The 17167-nt window shown below is 44.0% G+C and overlaps 1 protein-coding gene across 1 annotated transcript; it reads left to right on the top strand.

Annotated features, from left to right (window-relative positions):
• The first annotated feature begins 2629 nt into the window (after positions 1–2629).
• On the top strand, positions 2630–10036 carry LOC132890607 (adiponectin-like). Its single transcript, XM_060927627.1, has 5 exons — positions 2630–2838; positions 5335–5528; positions 5642–5764; positions 6350–6493; positions 9050–10036. The coding sequence occupies exons 2-5, from the start codon at positions 5345–5347 to the stop codon at positions 9331–9333; spliced, it is 735 nt and encodes a 244-aa protein (XP_060783610.1). The 5' UTR covers positions 2630–2838; positions 5335–5344; the 3' UTR covers positions 9334–10036.
• Positions 10037–17167: the final 7131 nt, after the last annotated feature.

The raw sequence follows: 17167 nt of genomic DNA, 5'->3' as shown, positions 1-17167 counted from the left end.
TCTGCAGACTCTTCTTTTTCCTTCTGTTTCAACTTTTCTTCTAACTGTCCTATCTGCCGGGGACTAAAACTGCCCTTTCCAGGGAATCCTAAGTCCTTTACCCATATATCAAACTGTGCCAAATAATCCTCGCCATACGAGGTTTTCATAAACTGGATGTTTGGGCTGTCATAGGAACATCCAATTCTTATTATAGCACATGTAGCTTCACACTTACTTGCTTTTTTCTTTTCTTTCCCTAACTTACTGTTTCTGTTCCTCATTGTACACTGTTATATCAATAGGCTGTGACAACAGCAGCTGAGTTTCTTTATCAGGATCACAAAAAGAACAAGTTGGACTATGTCCAAAAATGTGACACAATAATACAAGGTGTTTTCTAATTAGTAAACAATTTATCTGAAATTTGCCTTAAATTAAAGTAGGTATCATTTAGCACAACAACCTCAAAGACAACTCGCGCATGTGTACAAAATCTGTTTCTCTGTTTCAGAATTTGGAGGAGGACAGTACTCTGTTAATTCATCAATATTTTGCGTGCACTTTGCGTTTTCGCGATCGAACCTCTCGATCCCGTTCCCCAGACGGGCCAGTTGTTCACACAGAACAAAGGGAGCAAGATTCAATTCCCACGAATCGCTGAATGTGAATCAGTCGAAACACGCACCTGTACTTCCCCTCCTCAAGTAGGCGAGCGATTACCCAGTTGTCACTTAGGCGGATAATTCTCTAACACAACCCAATAAACTACTCGCGGTTTATTGTCTCAAAATTGTGTTTTATCCGTTGTCTGCAAACATATTGATGGTACCACAGCTTAGCAGTCCTCCTGGGCTCGGACAAACTTCTGTCCGTCTCTTATATCATTTTTAAATACTAGGACAAATCTCTGTCCATCTCTTGTATCATTCTTTAAATACTGTTTCCACTAATTTCTTTACACAAGAATGCAAAGTTATCACTTACTGGTTCGGTGAGCCCTGACGGTCTGGTCTCTCGTCCGAGTTCTCAGCTCCGCACCATAGCCTTGGGAGTGTTCTGTCGCCCGAGGATCAGATGCATAGGGCCCACCCAGGGACGCCAAATTGGAATGGAAATTTCTAATAAACACTTCAGAATGCTTAACAGTTGTCTTTTCAGTCACTTATTATAATAGATCATATAAAAGATATATAAAATAGGAAAGGAAAGAGAAGAATAGAAGAAGACATCACTTCTGATGATGCCGAGAGTACGCGCACTCTGAGTTGTGTTTTAGGAATGCCATCTATTATACTCTGAAAGCATTCGCTCACTGCTTGTGTCTTCACGTGATTGGCTCAAGATTTTCTATGAAGCTTTGTTAAAGCGTGCACCTGGCGTGCTCTGGTATGTGCAGGCAGATGCGAGTTAGAGAGAGCTCAAGCTCCCTGCTTATTACCACCAAGGTCACAGAAAAGTGATTACAACATATGGAAAAACATCTCTTCTTAGTAACTAAGCCACTTTAGTTCAACATACAGAAACACAGAGAATAATAATGTTCATCCATTAAAATTCCCTCACAATCTCAAAAGAGGAGTGCATGCAAGACAGCCAAAGAAACTTGTAGAACTGGAAGCCTTTTGCAAGGACGAATGTGTGAAAATCCCCCAGGTAAGAACTGAAAGATTATTAGCTGGCTAAAAGTGTTTACAAGCTGTGATACTTGCCAAAGGGGATGTTACTAGGCACTAACCATGCAGGGTGCCCAAACTTTTGCTTTGGGCCCTTTTCCTTTTTTGTCACTTTGAAAATGTAAAAGATGAAAATTAAATTTTTTTTTTGCTTTAAATATAAAGGGAATGAGTCATCTTTAACTTTATGCCTTTTGAAGGTCATTTCATCTTCAACTTGCTTAACTGTTCACAGTAACAGCAATTTTGACCAGGGGTGCCCAAAGTTTTGCATACCACTGTATATACAGAGGATTGTGTTTGTACCCTCACCAAAACCCAGGACACAGAACACAAGTCAATCACACAAATGAGAAAAGCAAACGTGAAGACCAACGTGTTAGTGAGCAAAAGTGACCCCTTTTCCACCAACAGGGAACGAGTTCTGTTCTGACTTATACTCCAAATTTTGAACCCTTTGGAGCATTTTGACCAAAAATAAATTGTTTCGGAACCTGAAAAGTTGTAAAATGTATTAAAATAAACCGCAAAAGACTAGGAAAATAATATGAAAAATATGTGTGTATACATGGGTTGCCTGTACTGTATGGCCAAAAGTATGTGCACCCCTGACCATCACACCTATTAGTGGTTGCAGTTCAGCACCAAGTGACTAGACATCTACAGTGACTAGACATCTACAGTGACTAGACAAGACAATGGCAGCATGGTATGAACCCAGTAGAGCGTTACTGATGTGAAACACTTGCATCGATCAGCTCTAATAACTGTCTTTAACTGTGGAGCTATTGTTAGATAGTGGATGCTAGATTCCATCTTAAAAAAGCCAGCAGACGTCACTGGTATTGACACCAACCGTAGCAGGCCATTAGCTCATGAGGAAAAGTGTAAAGTTCATCCTAGTGAACACAACAGAGTGAAGATTCAGACAGGACTTGGTGGACAGAAGGTTGGAGGGAGAGAGGATGGATCGAGCAGGAGGAGGGAAAGAGAGAAGGAGGTCTGTTTGAGGTGCTGTTTTATTAGCTGCAGTAACACCAAGTCACCATTTTTTTAAACTTCACTCGATTCCTTCTGAGGTCTTCAGAAGTTTTCCTGAACCTACATAGCCATAAAGTGTCGGCATCTGTGGAAATCAAACAAGAATTACAAATTCCACAGACAGAAGAACATCTAACCCTCGGTAAGTAATTTAATTGACTCTGTAAGAATTCAATAAATACAAATCTTACAATATGAACAAAAAAAGGCCTTCAGTGGCAAACGTCAACTAGTAAATTCAGTTAAGGTTTACAACATATTTAATCTAAAAAGATAACCAGGTGTGTATTTACAGATTGGTGCAAAATCTGGAAATAGTATTTACTTTACACTGTATTTTTTAAATCATCATCAGCTAATGCATGTCTTCATGTTCACCAAATTAGCTTCTAACTAAAGGAGTGATTTTATTGTCAATTGCGCACAATCATAAATTTCTCTTTCATGCTGCTAACGTGGGCCGTATCTTTATCTTCCCTCCTGCTTGGGCTTCATACCAGATTCCTACTGGGAGTTTGAGGCTGTGACGCAGAGATTTATTTGTGTTGCATTGCATAATATCCAGAATCTGTTAGAGTTGTTTCTTCATGAATGCTCTTATCACCACCTGGACATGATTTTCATCTTTTTTTGTCAAATTCATGGTTCATGTAATTCATATTCCCCAACTGAAATGTCACCATATTTCTAATTTATGTTTTGTTTTTTGTCATCTTGGTCTGGAAGCCATATTGGACATTAGCTGGATTCTTTTCCATCATTCCTCATGGTTGCTCTCATTTGGGTGGAGTAAAATCTGAGCAGATGTTTCTGAACATATTATGTTTATGATATTTATGAACATGACCACACGGTCATGCTTCTCAGGAAATGTTCATCTTTTCTCTTTATCGCATACAGTACTGTAATTAAAGTTCAAACTGAAGCCTTTTCAAGCTGGTGTGATTTCAGTGCAGTTGTAAGATTATGACTCGTCACACTGTCTTCTAACGATAGACCTGCGATTCAAGAAAGTTACAAGGTTCTGTTTACATCATCAGTTATTGTGATCCAGGCTCATGTAGAAAACAAGCTTGCACAAAAACAAAAATTCTTCAAAGTGATCTTGAAGTAAGGAGGAGATTTTTTTCACTGTCCGTTAGCATGTTTCGTTTTTTATGTTTCTCCATCACCGCGACCATATTTCTAATTGTCCTGTGAGTTTTCCGTCCTCCTATTGGTTACTATGTATATTCAGTGGCGATCCTAGACTCTCGGGGGCCTCATGCAAAGAAGCCCACTGGGATTCATCGTCATCTAAACGGTGACTTTTCTCAGTGGATAGTGTGCCAAGATGTTCAATCATCAAAAACATATTTAGAGCAGATAATATGTTTGTTGTTTTGTTGTACTGCTGATAAGCCAGCCACGCTTCCTGTAACCATGGTTATTCTAGCCACACATAGATTTTAGGGGTGTGGCTTGATAGATGCCTCACAGCTCTGAATGACCTCCTATACAACCAAATCAACTTAATTTTCTGCAAAATGATCATTTCAAATAAATAAATAAATAATAAAACAAACATACGACAATTTACAGTATCTATGAGTATACCGGATAAAGGTTTTTATAAATAGTTTCATTGTGTTGACAGTTAAACCTTATGCTGTATGTATGACAGTTACACATAGCTGACTGTCCTAACTAATTTTATCCAGCTGTCATGTGGTGGCCTCATTTAGGGGGTGTTTGGGGCAGTGGTGCTGCACTGTGTAGTGCCTTCATGGGAGGTTTAATGGGGTTTATAGATGTTATAGCAAAATGCGCCAGTATGAGTGGCCATTGGGGCTCCTTTTGTCAATTTTTTTTTCAGGTGCCCCAAACATTTGCCTGGTCTGCCTCTCCTGACGGTTCAACCCTGTCCATTTTCACAGCACTGCTTACACGCAGAGATTTTAATCAGAAGTTTCTCACACTAACACAGCATTATAGTCAGCCGTCGTTGGTCTCAATGGCACGAAATCAGCCAATGATAATGTCAGCATGGCATATTGTGACCAAGGAATTGTTTTACAATGTATACAAAGATATTTGAGGCTTTACACTTTCTCTTAATTTCTCATTCATTCTTTTCAAATCTTGTGAAATTGTGTCTGTATGCTAAGATCAGCACGGGAGCTGTTTAGCGTTCAGCTATGTGCTTGCGGCTTAGGCATCAAGCTTCCAAACAAAATAATATAATTTCAATTCTTCAAGCAGCAACTTGATCTTAGATGAAACGAATGAATCTGCTGTGATACAGTACCATACAATTTGATTTAGTATCCTCTGATCGATATGTGACCGACTTTGTTCAGAATCTGGGGTAACGTTTCCCTTAATCAATGAATGGTGATGAGGTAGAGAATGAATATTTTCATTTTAAGTATCACCTTGCTAGTCTATTAAGTGTTTTACACATCAGTTTGAAAATATGAATGATTTTTTTCATACGTCCTTTTTCTAAAGTAGTTTATCTATAATTGGTAATAACCAGTTTATGATTGTTGCATCAATTCATTTCACTAATTGCTGCATCGATGTACATGCAATAATGGACTTACGTCACTCTATGAGGTGTTTCTTAATTTGTTTCCGGATCTGTTGCTTATGTTAGTGGTCTGAAGATGGCGCTGTGCAGTGCTCTGTGGTTCTCGTTTCTGCTATTGCAACACTTTGGGCTCCATCTCAGTGCTGGCTCTGAGACTGTCAGCTGTCCTGCACTGGCTGGAGTCCCGGGTTCTCCTGGACACAACGGCCTTCCTGGAAGAGACGGCAGAGACGGACTTCCTGGACCTAAAGGAGACAAGGGTGAGCCTGGTGTGTGTGTGTGTGTGTGTGTGTGTGTGTGTGTGTGTGAGAGAAAGAGAGAGAGAGAGTGTGTGTGAGAGAGATTCAGAGTTATTTCACTGTTCTAATTTCAGGGGATAGTGTGCAGGGACTTCCAGGTATTACAGGACCAGCAGGACCACGAGGAATATCAGGACTACCAGGATTTGTAGGACCAGCAGGACCACCAGGAATACCAGGATTACCAGGAGAGCCAGGTAAACCCAAAGCCTTTGATTCCACACAATTCTAAAATGATATGAGGGGAAAGAGTGAAAAGGAACCTGTGGAATGACTTGACTTGGTTGGGTACAGAGGATTCCATAGCAATCTGACAGAAGAGTGGAATAAAATCACCAAATGCAGATGTGCTAAGTTGGTAGAGTCTTACCCAAAAACACTGTGTATGGTGTCCAAGCAAAAGTGCTTTAACGAAGTGTTAGTCGAGGGGTGTGCATACTTGTTTGTACATTGTTTTTGAGTTTCGCTTGAATGTTGCTGGTTGCTGTTTCAAATTAAAGCTGGAAAAAGTTCTGACATGATTTATGTTTGTTTCAACAGGGGTGTGTAAACTTTTTACATCCATTGTATTTCCTGTAATATGCATTTGAAATATCATTATTCATTTTATATTTAATAATTCATTTTTCATATAAGGGATGCATTATTTTGCTTTGCATGCTGTGAACATGTCCTGATGCACTGCAATAAAGCCCTGGTTTAGAGTATGTTTTAAAATCTTTTTTAATTCTGCACAAGAGCAAGAATAAGGGATTGAAAACGAACCTTGTGTCTGTCTTTAGGTATCACAGCTAAAGTGGCATTCTCAGCCACGTTGTCTCCCCTTACAAGTGCTTTTAGAAATATCGGACCATACCCGGATCGTCGGACTTTAGTGTACGGAAATGTACTGACGAACATCGGCAGTGCATACGACCCAGAAACAGGTAACCACATGCTGTTATTGTATTACAAACATACCACATTGTTTTCCACTCACAGATGGCTGGATGTGTATCTAATCATTTTCCAAAAGTCATGAGTCACCAACAGGGGTCTAAGTGCAGGCAGATTCATAATCCAGGTCAAAACACAGACTCACAGGATCAACATAAAGATACATATAGAATAAAGTAAGCCGCAAGCTTCAAACCTGAATTCAGGAAACATTACTACATGTGCAGAAAACAAAGCAAAGATAACAAACTCTGCATACAAATGCAGCGATGGAAACACTGAGCTACAGTTATTACAGAGTTTTACACCAAAATCAAATATCTACCATTCGCTCGACAGTGAAAGTGTTCCAGTTGAGCTATTCATCATGTCACAAGGTTACACTGGCTGGATAATAGGAATGATGTGGGCCATAAACTATTACACACTAATCCCGAAGGATGTATCAATACCGATACTGGAATCAAGTATTGGTCCAATGGCATGATCATTTACTCATCCTCATAGAAAAATGCTCTGGTACCAACATCTGATTCCAGGTGACACTATGTGATGTAAGCCATGTGTACGTTATTGCCCTAAGGAACAGATGACACAGAATCAAAATGAAGAACTACAGCATCTTCCTACAATACAAGTAACCTGTGAAAACATTTTAAACATAAAGCTCAGCATGAGGAGCTCATCGCTAGCAGCAGACTAAGAGGGGGAAAAAGTCCTGTCGAAGCTATGGTGAGTGAAAATAATATTCATACCTGGCCTGATGTTCTTTCTAGTACAATAAAAAAAAAAAATTCGCAGATGTACATCACACTTTTCTGAAATGAAATAAAATCCTGGGGAGGAAAAAATGTCTATGCTGTCTTTCTTTGCATAAGGCAAACCTCACGGAAAAATCAAAAGACTAATTACTAGTGCTGCACAATTAATCGAATTTAATCGAAAATCGCGATTTTGGCTGCCACGATTAAATTAAATGAAAATCGCGATTTATTTCCATTTAAAATGCGAGCTCTGCTGCATATCTGATCAAGCACTTTTTGACCAGTACTCCGCTAAACCATTAGGGGGCGAACCGACGCATGTAAGGTTTCATTACTCCGCCTAAATAAGCAAGCAAGCCAAGTGCGCAGAGCTTCAGTGCAGCGGTATCTTCAAGGGGTGATAGCGTGAGAGTACAGTAGGTAACAGATTGAGGTGAGAGAGAAAAGCTAACTATGTCGGAACAACAGACTATTTAGCACTGGAGGCAATGCTGTGACCTGCCTTCGCTCATGTTTAAAGCCAGAGCATGTTGATAGGCTGCTCTTTCTAGCTAAAAACTTGTAGGCCTCAGTATAATGCTATGTAATTGTTGCAATTGAGTTTTCAGTTCCTTCATCCTTTGGTAATTTCTTGGATAAATTTCATTTATTTGTCATTTGGAAATCAGAATTTCTCTTTTAAATTTCATTCTGCACTGAAAGCTGTTCATATTGTTTGTTTGAATATAGTGAAATAAAATGTAAGTGATTTCCCTAACATCAAGAATAATCGTGATTAATAATCGTGATTACAATTTTGATCAAGATAATCGTGATTATCATTTTTTCCATAATCGTGCAGCCCTACTAATTACCATTCGGTTTATTGAGGTGCACAGCAGTACATACATAGTTGCAACAACTCACATAAAACAAAACAAAGACTGATATTTGGTTGGTTGCAACTGCGCAGACTGCACAGGTTGCGAGCTCGAGCTTGGTTGCTATGGTTACCCACAACAAGTTTGACAGGCATATCGAGGACAGCTCCTAGTTCAGGACCCCAACACGGCATGATGAAGGGTGCCAAACCGAAAAGGCAGAAAACGATTGCATTGTTTTTTCAAAAAACAACGACTGTAAGTAAACTGTGCCTTACTTTATCATATCACCTTGCAATTTTTTGATAGTCTGTTCAAAGTAATGTCGTAGTGAAAGTAAAATCATACAGAGTAGAGATGCCTTTCTGGTAGCCTCCTTCTTTCGATGGTAGCCTGTAGATACAGTGCTCAGAAGGCAGTTTTAAGGGCATCAGAGTATATTCCTCGCACAACACATGTTGGGGTTGGGGGTGGGGTTGGTTTGCTGGCAGCTTTGTCCCCCCCAGTTCAAAAAACGTATCTGCACCCCTGGTTTCACATGTACCTTCTCAATAAATGTTGACGCCTCTGAATGGATGTGTGTAAAATTGTTCATCTCAAATGGAGATCAGCTCGAGGAGGCTAGTAATCATCCATCTTCATACCATTCTATCTTTTGTTAACAGCAAATGTGGAGGCCACAGTCACAGTCAGGGTGAACTCAATGTCTCTTTAATTCTGTTCTTGTGAGAATAATGGTGAAAGTCAATGAGGACAGCAGGTATGAGGATACAGACAGGGAAGGTCAGGTACACATGGAGCCACAGAGTCTACAAACGAACACCACCTGCTGATCCAGAGCTTCTTCCTCAAGGTTTCACAACATATGGTTTGATCCACACCTTTCATTTGTTTAAAATAATAATGTAAATCGTTTTTCCAGGTATCTTCACAGCACCTGTAAGAGGAGTGTACTTCTTCATTTTCTTCCTCTTCAACCCAAACGAGCTCGCAACTGGCCTGTCTCTGGTGAAGAACGGAGAAGCGGTCGTTTTAGCCTCCGATAACCCGCCTGGTGCCGACACCGAGGACACAGCAGGTAACACGGTCTCACTGCTGCTTGAGAAAGGAGACCGGATCTACCTGCAGCTCTTGGAGAACCGGAAAGTTTACACAGATGCAAATAGACGCAACACATTCAGCGGCCATCTCCTCTTTACTATATAAACCTCATTGTGATGGAGATCTGTTTCCTCTGGTCATTATATTAGAAAGAAAGAGAGAGAGATGAGCTGCATTCACATTTTCAAATCTGTAAAAAACGCCCCATTTGTCATTCATTTTAATGAGAGTGAGTAAGATGAAACGCCAGCTTGATGTTTAATATTCACCAAATAGTGACTGATGCTAGTTAGTACCTTTGCCCTGAACCACAAGTTCAAAATATTGGAAACGTGAAAGTGCCGTATCTTTATTTTGACTTCATTTCTCATTATTGCAACATAATCATGTCAGTATTGTAACTTTTCGACTCATTATTTGGCCTTGACTCATTCTTCCACCTCTTATGTAGTTATTTTGAAATATTATATCCTTATTTCAACTTGATAACTCACTATTTCAACATGGCATGTCATTATTTTAACTTTTTATCTCATTATATTTACTTACAAACATGTTTCAAGATATTATTTCATTTTGCTGTCTCATTATTTTGACATATTTAATGCCCTGCAATCTATCGGTAAAGGTTGATTTATTGAGTGTGAGCTCTGACCATGTGAAAGTACGTCAGTGGAGGGGTCAGGAGTCAAAACCTTGATCCCACCTGAACACTTTAAAGTGTATTATTGTGAGACATCTAACTGAATTTAATGTAAACAGAACCACATGGGATATTGCAGTCAAATAAATCACTTTCACAATTGTTTGAATGTGTTCATTTATTCATTTTAGTCCTTTGAATATCAGAACAAACAACATAATTAAATGAAATGATACTGTAGAGAGATAAATAAACAGAGCAAGAAACAGATGATGTTAGGCGTTGTGACTTTCTCGGCCTCTAGAGGCCGCTATTGTATCTGTGTCATTTGTGTTTGTTTTGACAGCCATGTGCTTCTTTGTTTTTCATGTGCCTTGTGCCCCACCTGTTCATTGTTAACGCCTATTTTCTTAATTGCCTAGTTTAACCTGGTCATGTGTTCTATTACTTTGGGTATTTATACTACCCCAGTTTGTGTCTCTAGTTACTGAGTCTTTGTGCTGTTCATGACCTTTGTTCTGAGTACCTTTGCCTGTTTTTTTGGATTCTGCTCTCTTGGGACATTTGGACTGTTTTTGTTTACTTGGAGCCTTTTGTATCTTCTGAGCGTTTGGATTTTTGCCTTCTCTCCCTTGGTTTGGATTTTTGGACTTTTGAACTTTTGGACATTTTCTCTTGTATCTTCTGTGTGTTGGAAATTTACTTTTGTGGATTTTTTATCATGAGCTGTGGATATTACTGGACTTCTGAGCTTGGGCTAATAAACCTTTTGAACATTGGCTTTGATCTCACTCCTCTGCACTTGAGTCATTCCTCTGCTTAGCCTAGTGGGTGTTGGCTGGGTTACTACACCAGTGACCCGGGTTTGATTCCCAGCCCAACCTAACAGAAAGACTCAGTCATGACTGACTCAGCAGAGTCTTCTTCAGCTGTCTACCTGGCTAAACTTTGGGAAATTATGGCTGTTTTAACAAGCTTTGGACACTCATGGACGAACACTTGCAAGCCAACATGAGGCCCTTGCTTGCCATGATGCACTGCTTTAGCAAATTGGGAAGGCCCTGGCACAGCTGACTCCTCTGCCCTCTGCTCCACCATCTGCTCCTGCCACGCTGCTTCCTGCACCTCAGAGGTATGATGGCAAGCACAGTGAGTGCCAGGAGTTTCTTACCCAGTGCCAACTCACCTTTGAGCTCCAGCCTGCCACCTACACTACGGACCACTGCAAGATTGCATATGTGATAACTTTATTAGCTGATAGGGCATGAGCTTGGGCAACAGCCATCTGGCACAGACAGGGACCCGAGTGCTCCGATTTCAAGATGTTTACGGAGGAGATGCTTCGTGTTTTCAATCAGGCGGACATCAGCAAAGATGCAGCCAGGAAGCTCATGTCCATCCGGCAGGGGGGAAGTGTCGCAGACTACGCCATCTCATTCCGGACGCTCGCAGCAGTCTGTGGATGGAATGAGACTGCCCTGGTTTCAGCCTTCCACCATGGTCTTTCTGACCCCATCAAACACGGTCTGGCCTCTATAGGGTGACCTTGAAACTCTGATCTCACATGCCATTCGTCTTGATAACAGGATTAGAGAGTGTTGCCAAGCCCTGAGCTTCCCTTGCCTCACTGCCTCAGCCTGGAGTCCATCCACCTCCTCCAGTGACTGTCCGGAGCCCATGCAAGTTGGCCGTACTTGTCTCTCCGCATCTGAGAGGGAGCGCAGAAGGAGGGACAAGTGCTGCATCTACTGTGGCAAGCCTGGCCATTTCCGAGCATCATGTCCCGAGCTCTTGGGAAAAGGACTGCCCCGTCCAGCCGAGGCAGGGTTGTGATGGGGACTACCCTTTCTCCCAAACTTCCTGGCCAAGGAGTCTACATCCCTGTCTCCATCTCCTGGGGTGAGTCCGTCCACTCTTGCCAAGCCTTGTTAGACTCTGGGGCTGCTGGAAACTTTATGGATGTTCACTTCGCCCGAAGAATTAATGTCCCTACTGCACCTCTTGAAGTTCCGTTGTCTGTGTCTGCTCTGGATGGCCAAGCTTTAGGTGACAGAAGAGTCACCCAGGTAACTTCCCCAGTCCTTCTCCAGTCCCAAGGTCACAAAGAAGAAATATCCCTGCACTTGATTCAGTCACCAGAGTTCCCAGTGATTCTAGGCCTTCCTTGGCTTACCCACCACAACCCTCGCATACACTGGGTAACAAGCCAGGTTGTGGAATGGGGCCCTACATGCCATGCCTCTTGTCTGCTCTCTAGTTCTCCTGTGTCTCCTGCCGAGCCCCCTGATCTCACCATCTCAAGTTCCCACAGAGTACTGGGATCTGAAGGAGGTTTTTAGCAAGAGTAGGGCCGCCGTTCTTCCTCCGCACCGTGCCTATGACTGTGCCATAGACTTGCTCCCCGGGGCTACCCCTCCTCGGGGCAGGCTGTTTTCCCTCTCTCAGCCAGAACGCAAGGCCATGGATGAATACATCAAGGATTCCCTGGCCTCTGGATTCATCCGACCCTCCACCTCACCTGCTGGTGCAGGCTTCTTCTTTGTCGGCAAGAAGGATGGGGGGCTGCGACCGTATATTGACTACAGGGGCCTGAACAAGATCACAGTGCGCAACCAGTGCGCAACCAGTGCGCAACATTCTGATATTCTCCAAGACCTTGCATGAGAACTGCCACCATGTCCGTCAGGTTCTTCAGAGGCTGCTAAAGAACAATCTGTTTGCGAAGGCCCAGAAATATGAGTTTCATGTCCCCGAGGTCTCCTTTCTGGGCTTTATTGTATGGACAGGACAACTCCAGATGGATCCAGCCAAGACCCTGGCCGTCCGAGGTGGACGCTTCAGACAGTGGCGTCGGCGCGTTCCTCTCTCAATGCTCGGATGGAAGGTTGCACCCCTGTGCATACTTCTCCCACCGTCTGAGTCCTGCGGAGTCCCGTTATGATGTGGGGGATCGAGAACTGCTTGCGGTCAAACTGGCCCTTGAGGAGTGGAGGCACTGGCTTGAAGGAGCTCAACATCCATTCCTGGTTTGGATGGACCACAAAAACCTGGAGTACCTCCAGCAAGCCAAAAGACTTAATCCACGACAGGCTAGGTGGGCCCTGTTCTTCAGTCGGTTCAATTTCACCCTGTTGTACTGCCCCGGCTCGAAGAACACCAAACCTGATGCTCTTTCCAGACAGTTCTCTTCCACTAACAGGGAGAGTGAAGTTGGGCCTATTATCCCTGTGTCCTAGATTGTGGCCCCTGTCCGCTGGGGTGTTGAGGAGGCCGTCCGGCAAGCTCAATGCCAGGACCCCAGTCCTGGGACGGGACCACCTGGCCTCTTGTACGTCCCACATCAGGCCCGGGCCAAGGTTCTCCAGTGGGGTCATTCGTCCCCTCTCACTGTCCACCCGGGAGCTCGGAGGACCCTGGATTTCTTGAAAAGACGCTTCTGGTGGCCAAGCATGGAGAAAGAAGTGAGGTCATTCGTCCTGTCCTGTGAAGTGTGCACCAGAAGCAAGAACCCATGGCAGCATCCCCAGGGTCTCCTGCATCCTCTGCCCATTCCTCGGCATCCCTGGTCTCATGTGGCAGTCGACTTCATCACGGGCCTTCCAGATTCACAAGGTAACACTGTCATTCTACTCATAGTTGACAGGTTCTCAAAGGCCTGTCGTTTCATACCGCTATGCAAGCTCCCTTCTGCCCTTGATACGGCCAAACTAATGTTCACCCATGTCTTCCGAGTCTTTGGGCTCCCACAGGACATCGTCTCCGACTGGGGGCCCCAGTTCTCCTCCCGAGTGTGGCGGGGGTTCTGCAAGCTGATCGGGGCCACTGCCAGCCTCTCCTCCAGGTTCCATCCCCAGTCTAATGGCCAGACTGAGAGGCTCAACCAGGACCTGGAAACCACCCTGCGAGGTCTGGCGATGGATAACCCGATGTCGTGGAGCACCTGGCTGCCATGGGCGGAGTACGCCCATAACACCCTGCAGTCATCAGCCACCAGGTTGTCTCCATTCCAATGCCAATTTGGGTTCCAGCCACCTTTGTTTCCTGAACAGGAGGAGGACGCTGGGGTGCCCTTGGTCAACCAGTTCCTGAGATGGTGTTGTAAGACCTGGAACAAGGTCCAGAGGACTCTCATCCATACTTCCAGGGCCAACCAGACTCAGGCCAACCGCCATAGACGGCCTGCCCACATTTTTTGCCCTGGGCAGCGGGTTTGGTTGTCCGCTAAAGACCTTCCTCTACGGGTGGAGAACCGCAAACTTGCCCCTCGTTATGTTGGCCCCTTCAAGGTAGTGCGCAGGGTGAACCCTGTTGCCTGCCGTCTCCAGTTGCCCCGGTCTCTGAGAATCAACCCCACATTCCACGTGTCCCTGTTGCGGCCCTTATGCCCCTGCCCCTAGGAATCCCCCGCCTCCCTGCATCCTCCGTGGACAGACTGTGTTCACTGTGTGCCGCCTGCTGGACTCCCGCCGGGTCCGTGGCAGTCTCCAGTACCTAGTGGACTGGGAGGGCTATGGGCCTGAGGAGCTCTGTTGGGTCCCCACTCGGGATATTTTGGACAAAGAACTTTGTTGGGACTTCCATTTGGCCCATCCTGATCGGGCTGGGAACGTCAGGAGATGCTCCTTGGGGGGTCCTGTTAGGCGTTGTGACTTTCTCGGCCTCTAGAGGCCACTATTGTATCTGTGTCATTTGTGTTTGTTTTGACAGCCATGTGCTTCTTTGTTTTTCATGTGCCTTGTGCCCCACCTGTTTGTTGTTAACGGTCCCGCCTATTTTCTTAATTGCCTAGTTAACCTGGTCATGTGTTCTATTACTTTGGGTATTTATACTACCCCTGTTTGTGTCTCTAGTTACTGAGTCTTTTGGCCCTTTTCCACTACCCTTTTTCAGCTCGCTTCAGCTCACTTCAGCCCGACATGGCTCACGTTTCGACTACCTTAGAGCAGCACGACTCAGCTCGCTTCAGCCCTGCTTAGCACCCAAAACTCGCACGGTTTTGGAGTAGGGCTGAAGCGAGCCAAACCGAGCCGAGTGGGGCTAGGGGCGTGAGCAGACACTCCCCTGTGCACTGATTGGTGAGGAGGAGTGTCCTCACATGCCCACACACACCCCGCGAGCACACTGGGATCTGTAAACACCGTAAACCCGGAAGAAGAAGAATTACAAATTAAAGCTGCAAGCGGCCTCGACGGGCCCTCGCGCCAGCGGCCAAGGGGGGGCGGGGGCATGCGTCCCCGCGAAATACCATCCACAGCTTCTTCGGCAAGAGACATTACTCCCGCAATGGCGACAAAGCACAGAATTGGACACATGGCAACGATAGGGTCTCGCACTGTACGGTGCTCGGGCCCTAATAATAATAGCGCCCCAATAAGGGTCTTGTAAAGAGTTTGCTTGGCAAGTTTGACAAATCAGAAGCTGCAATGTCATTTCTGCCATAACCAGCACCCCCAGGGGCGAAAGTACACAAAATTTGGCGTACAGGTCAGGGGAGCTATGAAGAGTTTGCGTATGAAGTTTGATGACAATTGAGTAAATAGAAGATGAGATATAGATTGTTGAAGAATAAATGTTTTGGTTTTTCCCATGTCAGTAGGTGGCGCTATGCTGTACATGAGCGATTATGAGTTGGAGAAAGAAGTGTCTACAACAGCAACGCACTATCACAAGGTAGTGGTGTGAAGGAAAAGCATTATGGAATTATTAACCAAAAACCCGTTTTGGAGCAATTGCGTCGGCCAAAAACAGCGCCCCCCCATGGACGAAAATTCCCAAAATGTGGTATACATGACATGGGAGGTAGTAAGAGGGTGGCCGTGAAGTTTGACCAAATTTGACGAAAGAATGGATTTTTTGCCCAAAAATAGCGCCCCCAGTGGCGAAATATCACAGAAATTGGGGAACATGTCAGAAGCCCAATGAGTGATTTGCGTGTGAAGTATGAGCAGTTTTGAGCAATTAGAAGATTTGTAATGAATTTTTAAGCATGTAAAATTTTGCATTGAAAATTGATTGACGTATAACTTCGGAACGGTTTATGCTACGTGAAACATATCTAGGAACTTTTGTCAGCCATGTCTATAGATGATGTGTATCAATTTTGGTGACATTCCTATGAACGGTCAAGGAGGAGTTGCGCCGTCTTCGTGGCCATGCATTTCGCACAAAAGTGAAAATAACTCACTTCCTGTTGGGCGTGGCTAATGCAGTGGCATTACGTTTTTGTCCGGCTTAGTGAGCTACATATGCGTACCAAATGGCATGCCACTACTACAAACTACATGGCAACCAGGCACCTTAATGCGGGAGGCCAAAATCACAATGAGTTAGGGGGCGCTATAGAGGCCCTGAGGCCCGCCTGGATCTGGGCTTCTGGTTCTCAGTAGCGGTGGCAGTCTAAGAAAAAGGAGCCAATTTTCGTGCGTTGTCGACGATGGCAAGCACCCCAATAAGGGTCTTGTAAAGAGTTTGCTTGCCAAGTTCGACAAATCAGAAGCTGCAATATCATTTCTGCCATAACCAGCACCCCCAGCGGCGAAAGTGCACAAAATTTGGCGTACATGTCAGGTGAGCTATGAAGAGTTGGCGAATGAAGTTTGATGACAATTGAGTAAATAGAAGATGAGATATACATTTTAGAAGAATAAATTTTTTGGTTTTTCCCATGTCAGTAGGTGGCGCTATGCTGTACATGAGCGATTATGAGTTGGAAAAATAAGTGTCTACAACAGCAATGCACTATCACAAGGTAGTGGTGTGAAGGAAAAGCATTATGGAATTATTTACCAAAAACCCGTTTTGGAGCAATCGCGTCGGCCAAAAACAGCGCCCCCCCATGGACGAAAATTCCCAAAACGTGGTATACATGACATGGGACGTAGTAAGAGGGTGGCCGTGAAGTTTGACCAAATTTGAGGAAAGATTGGATTTTTTGCCCAAAAATAGCGCCCCCAGTGGCGAAATATCACAGAAAGTGGGTCCCATGTCAGAAGCCCAATGAGTGATTTGCGTGTGAAGTATGAGCAGTTTTGAGCAATCAGAAGATTTGTTATGAATTTTTAAGCATGTAAAATTTTGCATCGAAAATTGATTGATGTATAACTTCTGAACGGTTTATGCTACGTGAAACGTATTTAGTAACTTTTGTCAGCCATGTCTGTAGATGATGTGTATCAATTTTGGTGACATTCCTATGAACGGTCTAGGAGGAGTTGCGCCGTCTTCGTGGCCATGCATTTCGCACAAAAGTGAAATTACCTCACTTCCTGTTGGGCGTGGCTAATGCATTGGCATTAC

Source organism: Neoarius graeffei, chromosome 1, assembly GCF_027579695.1.
Source record: "Neoarius graeffei isolate fNeoGra1 chromosome 1, fNeoGra1.pri, whole genome shotgun sequence".
NCBI lineage: Eukaryota > Metazoa > Chordata > Actinopteri > Siluriformes > Ariidae > Neoarius > Neoarius graeffei.
This window is presented reverse-complemented; position numbering and strand designations above follow the sequence as displayed.